The sequence below is a fragment of the Salvelinus namaycush genome, chromosome 28 (genome assembly GCF_016432855.1).
Source record: "Salvelinus namaycush isolate Seneca chromosome 28, SaNama_1.0, whole genome shotgun sequence".
In the NCBI taxonomy this organism is placed as follows: Eukaryota; Metazoa; Chordata; class Actinopteri; order Salmoniformes; family Salmonidae; genus Salvelinus; species Salvelinus namaycush.
The window spans coordinates 1,698,320-1,712,059 of NC_052334.1; the positions used below are offsets into that span (position 1 = coordinate 1,698,320).

The 13,740-nt window shown below is 45.0% G+C and overlaps 1 protein-coding gene across 2 annotated transcripts in view; it reads left to right on the plus strand.

The window, feature by feature from the left end:
• Positions 1–13,740, plus strand: part of rtf1 (RTF1 homolog, Paf1/RNA polymerase II complex component) — a 34,178-nt gene that overhangs the window by 2,864 nt on the left and 17,574 nt on the right. The window contains exons 4-11 of one of the 2 annotated variants that reach the window (XM_038967106.1): positions 89–287; positions 829–970; positions 1,077–1,188; positions 1,527–1,671; positions 2,866–3,043; positions 3,293–3,375; positions 4,129–4,216; positions 8,160–8,267. In XM_038967106.1, the coding sequence (XP_038823034.1) occupies positions 89–287; positions 829–970; positions 1,077–1,188; positions 1,527–1,671; positions 2,866–3,043; positions 3,293–3,375; positions 4,129–4,216; positions 8,160–8,267 (1,055 nt within the window). The remainder of the gene's footprint in view (positions 1–88; positions 288–828; positions 971–1,076; positions 1,189–1,526; positions 1,672–2,865; positions 3,044–3,292; positions 3,376–4,128; positions 4,217–8,159; positions 8,268–13,740) is intronic. The other variant, XM_038967107.1, reaches the window with a different exon arrangement.

Here is a 13,740-nt window from a genome sequence, read left to right on the forward strand (position 1 = left end):
ATATAGATGCAGTCTAAAAGAGGATCCCATTTATGCCGTCTTTCTCTCCACAACAATGCTAATGCCATATAATGTTCTCCTCCACCAGGTGAGGTGTCTGACTCAGAGAGCAACAGCTCTGCCTCCAGCTCAGACTCCTCGTCGGAGGACGATGTCTTCAGGGACGGCTACGGAGAGGACCTGATGGGAGACGAGGAGGACAGGGCTCGGCTGGAGCAGATGACTGAGAAGGAGAGGGAGCAGGAGCTCTTCAACAGAATAGAGAAGAGGGAGGTGCTCAAGAGGAGGTGAGAATAGGACAAGCAGAGGAGTTGTTACCGTCTGTCTGGGGTCATAAGAGTACAGGGCCAGGGGTGTGTTCAGCAGGAGAGTTGTTACCGTCTGTCTGGAGCCATAAGAGTACAGGGCCAGGGGTGTGTTCAGCAGGAGAGTTGTTACCGTCTGTCTGGAGCCATAAGAGTACAGGGCCAGGGGTGTGTTCAGCAGGAGAGTTGTTACCGTCTGTCTGGAGCCATAAGAGTACAGGGCCAGGGGTGTGTTCACCAGGAGAGTTGTTACCGTCTGTCTGGAGCCATAAGAGTACAGAGGCTTGTTGGCTTGTGAACATTATTCTAGTTATTTTGTTCATATAAAGAATTTTTAAGAAAGGTGAATGAATAGCACACCCAAGATATAGAGTTTCACATCCCTGTGGCTGTTATACTTGATCAGTAGACCAGTTGACTTTGTTCGGCTGTTTTAGGTGATATGAAATGAATATCCTGGGATTATTACTACGTAACTCGTCATCGAACACCGTTCGCCTGACACTGTGAATCTTTCTGTCAGATTTGAAATTAAAAAGAAGCTGAAAACAGCGAAGAAGAAGGAGAAAGAGGAGAAGAAAAAGAAACACGAAGAAGAACACAAGAAGCGTGAGAGATCATCCAGCGGTCATCATGAGGACCGAAGTCATCAGGACCAGCAAGTGGTGAGTACATCTTCTAATCCCAGAACCTTGTATAGAAACAACAGCACTTACTTTAGTTTGTTCCGTTAGTCCTTACCGGTACATTGTGACTGCGTTCTCCTTGTAGGTTATGTCTCACAACAAGGAGAGGAGAACTAAACGGGATGAGAAACTAGATAAAAAGTCTCAGGCCATGGAGGAACTGAAAGCAGAGAGAGAGAAGAAGAAAACCAGGACAGGTCTGTTGACTGTGCAGTGTTTGTCCTCACATTTCCATTGTCATCAAGCGATACATGTAGTCAATAGATGGCATTTATGGACTGGGTCAACGGGTGGTTGTGAAACCGGGGGGGGGGGGGGGGTGTTATCTGTATTTCTCCAATAAGAAATGTTGGTTTTCTTATTTCCTATTCCTATATAATTCTTATTTCCTTTTGTAAAACATTTTGGTTTGTCTTCCTGTGTATTGAACTTTGATCTCTGTTGGGAGAACAGAAGACATGTTTGTGAAATGTACTTTAAATAAAGTTTAAAGTGATTTGTCTGCTAAATGACAATATTTTTTAAATTTGGACAGCGGAGCTCCTGGCGAAACGGCTGCCCCTGAAAACCAGCGAGGTTTACTCAGACGATGAGGAGGAGGAAGAGGAGGAGGATGACGACAAATCATCTGTAAAGAGCGATCGCAGTTCACACTCTTCATCTTATTCCGAAGACGAGGAGTGAGTATCTTTTTATCTATCCGCTGCAGATAATGATAGACAGATAATGCTTTAATTGATAGTACTACTGTTTGTGTGTCAGCTGTAGATATACAGATAATGCTTTAATTGATAGTACTGTGTGTGTCAGCTGAAGATGGACAGATAATGCTTTAATTGATAGTACAACTGTGTGTGTCAGCTGTAGATGGACAGATAATGCTTTAATTGATAGTTCTACTGTGTGTGTGTGTGTGTGTGTGTCTGCTGTAGATGGACAGATAATGGTTTTGTTGATAGTACTACTGAGTGTGTCAGCTGTAGATATACAGATAATGTTTTAATTGATAGTACTGTGTGTGTCAGCTGAAGATGGACAGATAATGCTTTAATTGATAGTACTACTGTGTGTGTCTGCTGTAGATGGACAGATCATGGTTTTGTTGATAGTTCTACTGAGTGTGTGTGTGCGAGTGTGTCTGCTGTAGATAGACAGATAATGCTTTAATTGATAGTACTACTGAGTGTGTCAGCTGTAGATGGACAGATAATGCTTTAATTGATAGTACTACTGTGTGTGTCTGCTGTAGATAGACAGATAATGGTTTAATTGATAGTTCTACTGAGTGTGTCAGCTGTAGATATACAGATAATGCTTTAATTGATAGTACTGTGTGTCAGCTGAAGATGGACAGATAATGCTTTAATTGATAGTACTACTGTGTGTGTGTCTGCTGTAGATAGACAGATAATGGTTTTGTTGATAGTACTACTGAGTGTGTCTGCTGTAGATAGACAGATAATGGTGTAGTTGATAGACGGATAATGCTTTAATTGATAGTTCTACTGAGTGTGTCGGCTGTAGATAGACAGATAATGCTGTAATTGATAGACAGATAATGGTTTAGTTGATAGTTATACTGAGTGTGTCAGCTGTAGATAGACAGATAATGCTGTAATTGATAGTTCTACTGTGTGTGTGTCTGCTGCAGATAGACAGATAATGATTTAGTTGATAGACAGATCATGGTTTAATTGATAGTTCTACTGAGAGTGTCTGCTGTAGAGAGTTGTACTGTTGTTCAGTGCCAGGCAACGTTTTGATAATAGCTCTATATGGACAGTTTGTTCCATTCCGGGTCTTGTAAGTTGTTTTTCTTGAGATAAGAAAACACTTGACCAACGTTTCTGTTTCCTGTCTTTGTGTCGTTCCAGGAAAGAGGAGACGCCACCGAAGTCGCAGCCCGTGTCACTACCAGACGAACTGAACCGCGTGCGTCTGTCCCGACACAAACTGGAGCGCTGGTGTCACATGCCGTTCTTCCAGAAGACCGTGAACGGTTGCTTCGTACGGATAGGCATCGGGAACAGTAGTAGCAAACCAGTTTACAGGGTAACAAGATGCAGTTATTTATTGGGGCAGTTTCCTGGACCCAGATTAAGATAGTTCAATGGTGAATCTCCATTGAAAGTGACTAGGGCTTACTCTGTGTCTGGGGGAAACCAGCCGTATTCCTATTTAACTTTGGAGATTGTTCCTTGGCAATGTTGCTGTAGACCTTTTTCTATATGTTTTGTGTCATTTGAATTTTCAGTTAGCTATGTTCAATAATTAGTATTTCTTGTAATTCCCTGTGATAAGGTGGCTGAAATAGTTGACGTGGTAGAGACGGCTAAGGTGTACCAGTTGGGAACGACCCGGACGAACAAAGGACTACAGTTACGGTACGGCGGCATCATTCATTTAAAACTACTCTGCTCTTACCTGCTACTACCCTTGGCTTTCTCCTCTGCCCGTTTCTCTCCTACTCTGCCCGTTTCTTTCCTCCTCTGCCCGTTTCTTTCCTCCTCTGCCCGTTTCTCTCCTCTTCTGCCCGTTTCTCTCCTCTTCTGCCCGTTTCTCTCCTCTTCTGCCCGTTTCTCTCCTCTTCTGCCCGTTTCTCTCCTCTTCTGCCCGTTTCTCTCCTCTTCTGCCTGTTTCTCTCTGCTTGTTTCTCTCTGCCTGTTTCTCTCTGCCTGTTTCTCTCTGCCTGTTTCTCTCTGCCTGTTTCTCTCTGCCCGTTTCTCTCCTCCTCTGCCCGTTTCTCGCCTCCTCTGCCCGTTTCTCGCCTCCTCTGCCCGTTTCTCGCCTCCTCTGCCCGTTTCTCGCCTCCTCTGCCCGTTTCTCGCCTCCTCTGCCCGTTTCTCTCTTCCTCTGCCTGTTTCTCTCTGCCTGTTTCTCTCCTCCTCTGCCCGTTTCTCTCTGCCCGTTTCTCTCTGCCCGTTTCTCTCTGCGCGTTTCTCTCTGCCTGTTTCTCTCTGCCTGTTTCTCTCTGCCTGTTTCTCTCTGCCTGTTTCTCTCTGCCTGTTTCTCTCTGCCTGTTTCTCTCTGCCTGTTTCTCTCTGCCCGTTTCTCTCTGCCCGTTTCTCTCCTCCTCTGCCCGTTTCTCTATGCCGACTAAATGTTTCTCTGTGCTCTGTCCCATATTTCTCCTCTAGGCATGGTGGTGACACCCGAGTCTTCAGACTGGAGTTTGTGTCCAATCAGGAGTTCACAGAAAACGAGTTCATGAAGTGGAAAGAGGCGGTGAGTTGACTGGAGGAGCATGCTGATTGGATGGTTGACTTGAGGGAGTGGCAGGAGGAGAATGCTGATTGGATTGTTGACTTGAGGGAGTGGCAGGAGGCGAATGCTGATTGGATAGTTGACTTGAGGGAGTGGCAGGAGGCGAATGCTGATTGAATAGTTGACTTGAGGAAGTGGCAGGAGGAGAATGCTGATTGGATGGTTGACTTGAGGGAGTGGCAGGAGGAGAATGCTGATTGGATGGTTGACTTGAGGGAGTGGCAGGAGGCGGATGCTGATTGGATGGTTGACTTGAGGAAGTGGCAGGAGGAGAATGCTGATTGGATAGTTGACTTGAGAAAGTGGCAGGAGGAGAATGCTGATTGGATGGTTGACTTGAGAATGTGGCAGGAGGAGAATTCCTGATTGGATAGTTGACTTGAGGGAGTGGCAGGAGGAGAATGCTGATTGGATGGTTGACTTGAGAATGTGGCAGGAGGAGAATTCCTGATTGGATAGTTGACTTGAGGGAGTGGCAGGAGGAGAATGCTGATTGGATGGTTGACTTGAGGAAGTGGCAGGAGGAGAATGTGGGTGCGTTCAGCATGACGCAATGTTTTGGAACGTTCAGATAGAAATATTCCTTGTAGAACAAACATGCCTCTCTGATATGTAGAATAAGGAATCACATTAGATCTATTCATGACATTTCTATCTGCGATGTTAAACAACATTTAGTTACTGAACATCAAATCAAATTTTATTTGTCACAGCTGTACATAGCTGTACATAGTCCATCTGTAAACTACCCACCCAATTTACCTACCTCACCCCCCATACTGCTTTTATTTATTTACTTTTCTGCTCTTTTGCACACCAGTATCTCTTCTTGCACATGATCATCTGATGATTTATCACTCCAGTGTTAATCTGCTAAATTGTAATTATTCGATTTATTGCCTACCTCATGCCTTTTGCACACATTGTATATAGATTCTCTTTTTTTCTACCATGTTATTGACTTGTTTATTGTTTACTCCATGTGTAACTCTGTGTTGTTGTCTGTTCACACTGCTATGCTTTATCTTGGCCAGGTCGCAGTTGCAAATGAGAACTTGTTCTCAACTAGCCTACCTGGTTAAATAAAGGTGAAATAAAAATAAAAAAACATGTGCCGAATACAGCAGGTGAAATGCTTACTTACAAGCTCTTAACCAACAATGCGGTTATTTTTTTTAAGTAAAAAAAAAAAAGGTATGAGATAAGAATAACAAATAATTAAAGAGCAGCAGTAAATAACAATAGCGGGGCTCAATGTGGAGGCTATATACAGGGGGTACCGGTACAGAGTCAATGTGGAGGCTATATACAGGGGGTACCGGTACAGTGTCAATGTGGAGGCTATATACAGGGTGTTACGGTACAGAGTCAATGTGGAGGCTATATACAGGGGGTACCGGTACAGAGTCAATGTGGAGGCTATATACAGGGGGTACCGGTTCAGAGTCAATGTGGAGGCTATATACAGGGGGTACCAGTACAGAGTCAATGTGGAGGCTATATACAGGGTGTACCGGTACAGAGTCAATGTGGAGGCTATATACAGGGGGTACCGGTACAGAGTCAATGTGGAGGCTATATACAGGGTGTTACGGTACAGTGTCAATGTGGAGGCTATATACAGGGGGTACCAGTACAGAGTCAATGTGGAGGCTATATACAGGGTGTTACGGTACAGAGTCAATGTGGAGGCTATATACAGGGTGTTACGGTACAGAGTCAATGTGGAGGCTATATACAGGGGGTACCGGTACAGAGTCAATGTGGAGGCTATATACAGGGGGTACCGGTACAGTGTCAATGTGGAGGCTATATACAGGGGGTACCAGTACAGAGTCAATGTGGAGGCTATATACAGGGTGTTACGGTACAGAGTCAATGTGGAGGCTATATACAGGGGGTACCGGTACAGAGTCAATGTGGAGGCTATATACAGGGGGTACCGGTACAGTGTCAATGTGGAGGCTATATACAGGGGGTACCGGTACAGAGTCAATGTGGAGGCTATATACAGGGTGTTACGGTACAGAGTCAATGTGGAGGCTATATACAGGGTATTACGGTACAGAGTCAATGTGGAGGCTATATACAGGGGGTACCGGTACAGTGTCAATGTGGAGGCTATATACAGGGGGTACCGGTACAGAGTCAATGTGGAGGCTATATACAGGGTGTTACGGTACAGAGTCAATGTGGAGGCTATATACAGGGGGTACCGGTACAGTGTCAATGTGGAGGCTATATACAGGGGGTACCGGTACAGAGTCAATGTGGAGGCTATATACAGGGTGTTACGGTACAGAGTCAATGTGGAGGCTATATACAGGGTATTACGGTACAGAGTCAATGTGGAGGCTATATACAGGGGGTACCGGTACAGTGTCAATGTGGAGGCTATATACAGGGGGTACCGGTACAGAGTCAATGTGGAGGCTATATACAGGGTGTTACGGTACAGAGTCAATGTGGAGGCTATATACAGGGGGTACCGGTACAGTGTCAATGTGGAGGCTATATACAGGGGGTACCGCTACAGAGTCAATGTGGAGGCTATATACAGGGTGTTACGGTACAGAGTCAATGTGGAGGCTATATACAGGGGGTACCGGTACAGTGTCAATGTGGAGACTATATACAGGGGGTACCGGTACAGAGTTAATGTGGAGGCTATATACAGGGGGTACCGGTACAGAGTCAATGTGGAGGCTATATACAGGGTGTACCAGAGTGGGGGGGCAAATGGTCTGGGTAGCCATTTGATTAGCTGTTCAGGAGTCTTGTGGCTTGGGGGTAAAAGCCGTTTAGAAGCCTCTTGGACCGAGACTTGGCGATCCAGTACCACTTGCCGTGTGGTAGCAGAGAGAACAGTCTATGACTAGGGTGGCTGGAGTCTTTGACCATTTTTAGGACCTTCCTCTGATACCGCCTGGTATAGAGGTCCTGGATGGCAGGAAGTTTGGCCCCGGTGATGTACTGGGCCGTACGCACTATGCTGATTGGATGTAGACTTGAGAAAGTGGTGGTAGAGAATGCTGATTGGATGTAGACTTGAGGAAGTGGTGGTGGGAGAATGCTGATTGGATGTAGACTTGAGGAAGTGCCAGTGGGAGCGTGCTGATTGGATGAGGCATGGTTGCTTTAACTCCACCACTTAGTAGATGGCAAGATTTCAAACAGACCAGTTGATTAGCGAGAGTGAATGGATACTTAGATGGATACTTAGATGGATACTTAGATGGATACTTAGATGGATACTTAGATGGATACTTAGATGGATACTTAGATGGATACTTAGATGGCTGGTTGGATGGCTAGTTGGATGGCTGGTTGGATGGCTAGTTAGATGGTTGGATGGATGGATGGCTAGTTGGATGGCTAGTTGGATGGCTAGTTGGATGGCTGGTTGGATGGCTAGTTAGATGGTTGGATGGATGGATGGATGGATGGCTAGTTGGATGGCTGGTTGGGTGGCTAGTTGGATGGCTAGTTGGATGGCTGGTTGGGTGGCTAGTTGGATGGCTAGTTGGATGGCTGGTTGGATGGCTGGTTAGATGGCTGGTTAGATGGCTGGTTAGGCGGCTGGTTGGATGGCTGGTTGGATGGCTGGTTGGATGGATGGCTGGTTGGATGGATGACTAGTTGGATGACTAGTTGGATGACTAGTTGGATGACTAGTTGGATGACTAGTTGGATGACTGGTTAGGCGACTGGTTGGATGACTAGTTAGGCGACTGGTTGGATGACTAGTTAGGTGACTGGTTAGATGGCTGGTTGGATGCTAGTTAGATGGATAGTTAGGTGGCTAGTTAGCCTCACAGGTTATGTCATGTTATGTCAGGCCTGTCGTAGTGCAGTCTCTCTTGTGGACTATTGAACGTGTTATGTCTCTTCTCTCTGTCTACAGATGATCATAGCCAGTATGCAGGTTCCCACTCTAGATGAGATCAATAAGAAGGAGCAGGCCATCAAAGAGGCTTGTAACTACAAATTCAACGACAAAGACATAGAGGACGTAAGTACACTACATGACCAAAAGTATGTGGACACCTGCTCGTCCAACATCTCATTCCAAAAATCATGGGCATTAATATGGAGTTGGTCCCCCCCTTTGCTGCTATAACAGCCTCCACTTTTCTGGGAAGGCTTTTTCACTAGATGTTGGGAGGGGACTTGCTTCCATTCAGCCACGAGCATTAGTGAGGTCGGGCACTGATGTTGGGGCTATTAGGCAAATTCATCCCAAAGGTGTTCGATAGGGTTGAGGTCAGGACTCTGTGCAGGCCAGTCAAGTTCTTCCACACCGATGTCCACAAATCATTTCTGTATGGACCTCGGTTTTTGCACGGGGGCATTGTCATGCCGAAACAGGAAAAGGCCTTCCCCAAACTGTTGGCACAAATTTTGAAGCACAGAATCGTCTAGAATGTCATTGTATGCTGTAGCGTTAAGATTTGCCTTCACTGGAACTAAGGGGCCCGAAACCATGAAAAACATCCCCAGACCATTATTCCTCCTCCACCAAACTTTACAGTTGGCACTGTGCATTGGGGCAGGTAGCGTTCTCCTGGCATCCGCCAAACCCAGATTTGTCCGTCAGACTGCCAGAATGTGAAGCGTGATTCATCACTCCAGAGAACGTGTTTCCACTGCTCCAGAGTCCAATGGTGGTGAGCTTTACACCACTCCAGCCGACGCTTGGCATTGCGCATGGTGATCTTAGGCTTGTGTGCGGCTGCTCGGCCATGGAAACCCATTTCATGAAGCTCCCGACGAACAGTTCTTGTGCTGACGTTGCTTCCAGGGGCAGTTTGGTACTTTGTAATGAGTGTTGCAACCGAGGACAGACTCATTTTAATGTGCTTCAGCCCTCTGCTTGTGTTTCTAGCTCCAACAGTGCAGTACTATCTAGTAATTCACAACAATACACACATCTAAAGTAAAAGAATGTAATGAAGAAATATATAAATATTTGGACGAGCAATGTCAGAGTGGCGTTGACTAAAATACAGTAGAATAGAATACAGTATATACAGATGAGATGAGTAAAGCAGTATGTAAACATTATTAAAGTGACTAGTGTTCCATTATTAAAGTGGCCAGTGATTCCATGTCTGTGTGTATATAGAGCAGCAGCCTCTAAGGTGCAGGGTAGAGTAACCGGGTGGCAGACGGTTAGTGATGGCTATTTAACAGTCTGATGGCCTTGAGATAGTTGGGGGGGGGGGGGTGTTTCAGTCTCTTGTAGAGGTCGACTGATTAATCGGAATGGCCGATTTTAATTAGGGCCGATTTTTCAAGTTTTCATAACAATCGGAAATCAGTACTTTTGGACACCGATTTTGGCAATATTTTTTTTATACACCTTTATTTAACTAGGCAAGTCAGTTAAGAACACATTCTTATTTTCAATGAGCGACAGATTTTTACCTTGTCAGCTCGGGGATTTGTTTTTGCAACCTTCCGGTTACTAGTCCAACGCTCTAACCACCTGCCTTACATTGCACTCCACGAGGAACCTGCGTGGCAGGCTGACTACCTGTTACGCGAGGGCAGCAAGAAGCCAAGGTAAGTTGCTAGCTAGCATTAAACTTATCTTGTAAAAATCAATCTTAACATAATCACTAGTTAACTACACATCGTTGTTATATGCGTTGCATAAAATTGATGTGAATTTCTCAATTTCTCATTGAATCACAGCCTACTTCGCTAAACGGGTGATGATTTAACCGTTTGGCGCATTTGCGAAAAAAGCACTGTCCGTTGCACCAATGTACCTAACCATAAACATCAATGCCTTTCTTTAAAATCAATACACAAGTATATACACTGCTCAAAAAAATAAAGGGAGAGGGGGCGCTAGAGAGCGTGCTATGGAGTAGACGTGCATTGCTAGAGCTCCGCTCAATTTTGAAACAAATTAATATTTATCTTAACCTCTCACAACCTATAACTTCAAACAAATATGACAAAGGGAAAAGGCAACAAAAAAGGGGGCGCTAAACAAGATAATTGGAAGGAGATAGACAACGAACCAATTTCAACGTCGCCGACCCACGAGGAGCTAGCTGAAGAGGCTAGCTTCCAAGAGTTCCCCACAGATCCTACTCAACGTGACATACTGGCGGCCATAAACGCACTAAGCAAGAAGGTGAACACAAGGTTGGCTGATATCTCAAAGAGTATTGGGACTTTGGCCGAAACTGTGAAGGCAACTAAGGGAAGGGTGCACGAGGTTGAGCAGACGACAATCGATCACGAGGCCAGGCTACAGGACATAGAGAAACAGTGCGCAACGTTCAAAAATGACAACAAAACCCTGAAGGCCCGACTGGAAATGCTCGAGTCGCATTCAAGACGCCAGAACATCCGAATATGTGGGATCCAGGAGGACACTGAGAAAGGGAAACCCACTGAATTTGTCTCGGAGCTGATACCGGCATTGCTGGGGAGTGAACACTTCAAAACGGCCATCCTGATCGACCGCGCACACAGAGCACAGGCAACGAAGCCGGCCAAGGGCGGGCCACCAAGGCCATTCATTGTAAGGCTGCACTATCCCCACACCAGGGATCTCATCCTCAAGCTGGCTAGTCAAAAGTTCCCCCTTAACTACAACGGAGCCAGGGTGTCTTTCTACCCAGATCTTACCTTGGAGGTGAGGAACCAACGGAAAGAGTATGATGAGGTACGCAACAAATGCAGGGCGGCCAACATCCGATATGGATTCCTCTTCCCAGCCCGGTTTAAGGTGACAGTCGAGGGATCAACACGTACGTTTGACAACGCAAAAGAGGCCGATCTGTTCTTGACAAGCAAGCTCCCCGGCTGAGGATACAGAACGGCTGTGCCAGCAGGCTAAATGGCCAAATACAGGCCAGGAATGTGTGTGAATTGAATTTCCGGCCTATGTCTTTTCGATCAGAAGATCAGAAATTGGGACTTATATGATAGGTGAGATGTTGTGGCTAATATAGCATTGTTTGGCATGTCATGTTTTGGCGCCACTCACCCCCTAACGTGAGAGTTAAGTTAAGTGTTATTTAATATTAGTTTATATGCGGAGCATCTATAGAGGACGAGTTAGTTCAAGCTTTATGTCTAGACACCCTAACGTTTGTGTGTTAGCCAAGGAGTGCTTCGTTTGGGGAAGTCACTCAGTAAAGGGACGGGAGGGGGGATGGGGTCTGTGTTTTATGTTCACGTTTATTAGTACAGGTGGCATGACAAGCTCCCGCACGGCGGGACGTTTTTCTTCTGGGTTTTGTAGGACAGCAGCAATTTGCTTTAAAATAAGAAATGCCACATAGTGACCGAGCACAGAGTAGACCAGGTGGAATAAAGATAGTCAGCTGGAACTGTAATGGATTAGGGCATGTCGTGAAACGAGCTAAGGTTTTTTCTCATCTTAAATCACTGGGTGCTGACATAGTGCTTCTTCAAGAAACTCATATTAAACGCTCCGCGCAGGCCAAGCTACGAGTCGGCTGGATCGGTCAGATATACCAGTCTAACTTTGATGCAAAAGCGAGAGGGGTAGCAATCCTGATAAGGAAAAACATTCCTTTTGTTTACTCAACCTCGATTTCAGATCCTAATGGTCGGTATATTATTGTGGCTGGTACACTGAATTCAAAACCAATAACCTTGGTCAATTTATATGGACCCAACTTCGATGATCCATTATTTTTTCAAAGGGTATTTAAGGCCATACCAAATATCTCGGATACAAGTGTTATTGTTGGAGGTGACTTTAACTGTACGTTAGATCCTCTTTTAGATAAACAGCTATCAAGGTCACTTCAACAATCAAATGCCAGTGTCTGTCTAAATACATTGATGACAAACCTTAACATTGTCGATATTTGGAGACTGACGCACCCAACAGACAGGGATTATTCTTTCTTTTCATCAGTTCATAAATCATATTCCAGAATTGACTATTTTTTGTTGGACTCCAAACTAATTTCAGCAGCTGAGTCGGTTACCTATCACCCCATTCTAATTACGGACCACTCTCCTCTGTCCATGGTGCTGAAACTCGACAATATGTCGACAGGTCGGCGACCGTGGCGCTTAGACGCATACCTGTTGAAAGATGAGGCTTTTTGTCAGTATTTGAAGGAGCAGATTGCCTTTTTCCTCAGTACTAACGACACGGGGGATGTTGACGACTCCACCCTTTGGGAATCTCTAAAGGCTGTGATTAGAGGTTACATTATTTCTTATACATCAGAGAGGAAGAAACGTGCCAATACTAGGCTGAGAGAAATTGAAAGAGAGTTAGGGGAACAGGAGAACGTTTTTAGGACAAATTCCTCGTATACAGTCCTTGAGAAGATCACAAAGTTAAAGTATGAATACAATACCATCCTTTCGAAACGGGTGGGCTCTTTACTTGCTAGAACGCAACAAAGTTATTTTGAACTGGGGGACAAACCACATAAATTATTAGCAAGACAGCTAAGGCATGTACAAGCATCTAGAGCTATTCACAAAATAAAAGACAAGAAGGGTAAAATAGTAACAGATCCGCAGGACATTAATAAATGCTTTGCACAGTTTTACTCAGAGCTATACCAATCAAAATGCGATGCTACTGATCCACAAACTATGGAACGCTTTCTCGCTGAATGTGAACTTCCTAAACTAGACAGGGGGGCAGCTGCCGCACTCGATGCAGGGATAACCTTAGATGAAATTAACACAGCGATAGCACAATTTCCAAACAGCAAGGCCCCTGGGCCCGATGGATATGTAATAGAATTCTATAAGAAGTACTGCGCTAGTCTATCTCCACTTATGCTGCGAATGTTTCAACAATCCAAAGAAAATACCAAACTCCCGCAAACACTGTATGAGGCTACAATAGCCCTGATCTTGAAAAAAGATAGAGATTCCATGGAGATGTCGTCGTATCGCCCCGTGTCGTTACTCCCCATAGAAAACAAGGTGTTGACAAAGATATTGGCAAACCGATTGAAAAAATATATTTCCGACATCATACACCCTGACCAGACAGGTTTTATCCCGGGCCGACATATATACTACAATTTGAGACGCCTTTTCAACGTAATGTATCATGATCATAAAGTTGAGGCAGTGGTAATAGCTCTTGATGCAGAGAAGGCGTTTGATCAGATTGAGTGGAAGTATATGATGTCGGTTCTGGAGCATTTCGGATTTGGAAAGGAATTTATTAATTGGATAAGAATTATTTATGCACACCCAATGGCGTCCGTGGTGACCAATCAGGAAATGTCGCAGTCATTCCGCCTGTTCAAGGGGTGCCGACAGGGGTGCCCTATTTCGCCTGCTCTCTTCGCTATAGCCATGGAACCCCTTGCTACTCGCATTCGGGCATGTGCCGATATAGCTTCTGTTAAAATAAAAGACACACAGCACAAAATTTCCCTATATGCAGACGATGTTCTTTTGTTTTTGTCCAAGCCTAAAACTTCTATTCCACCATTACTTAACTTGATAAA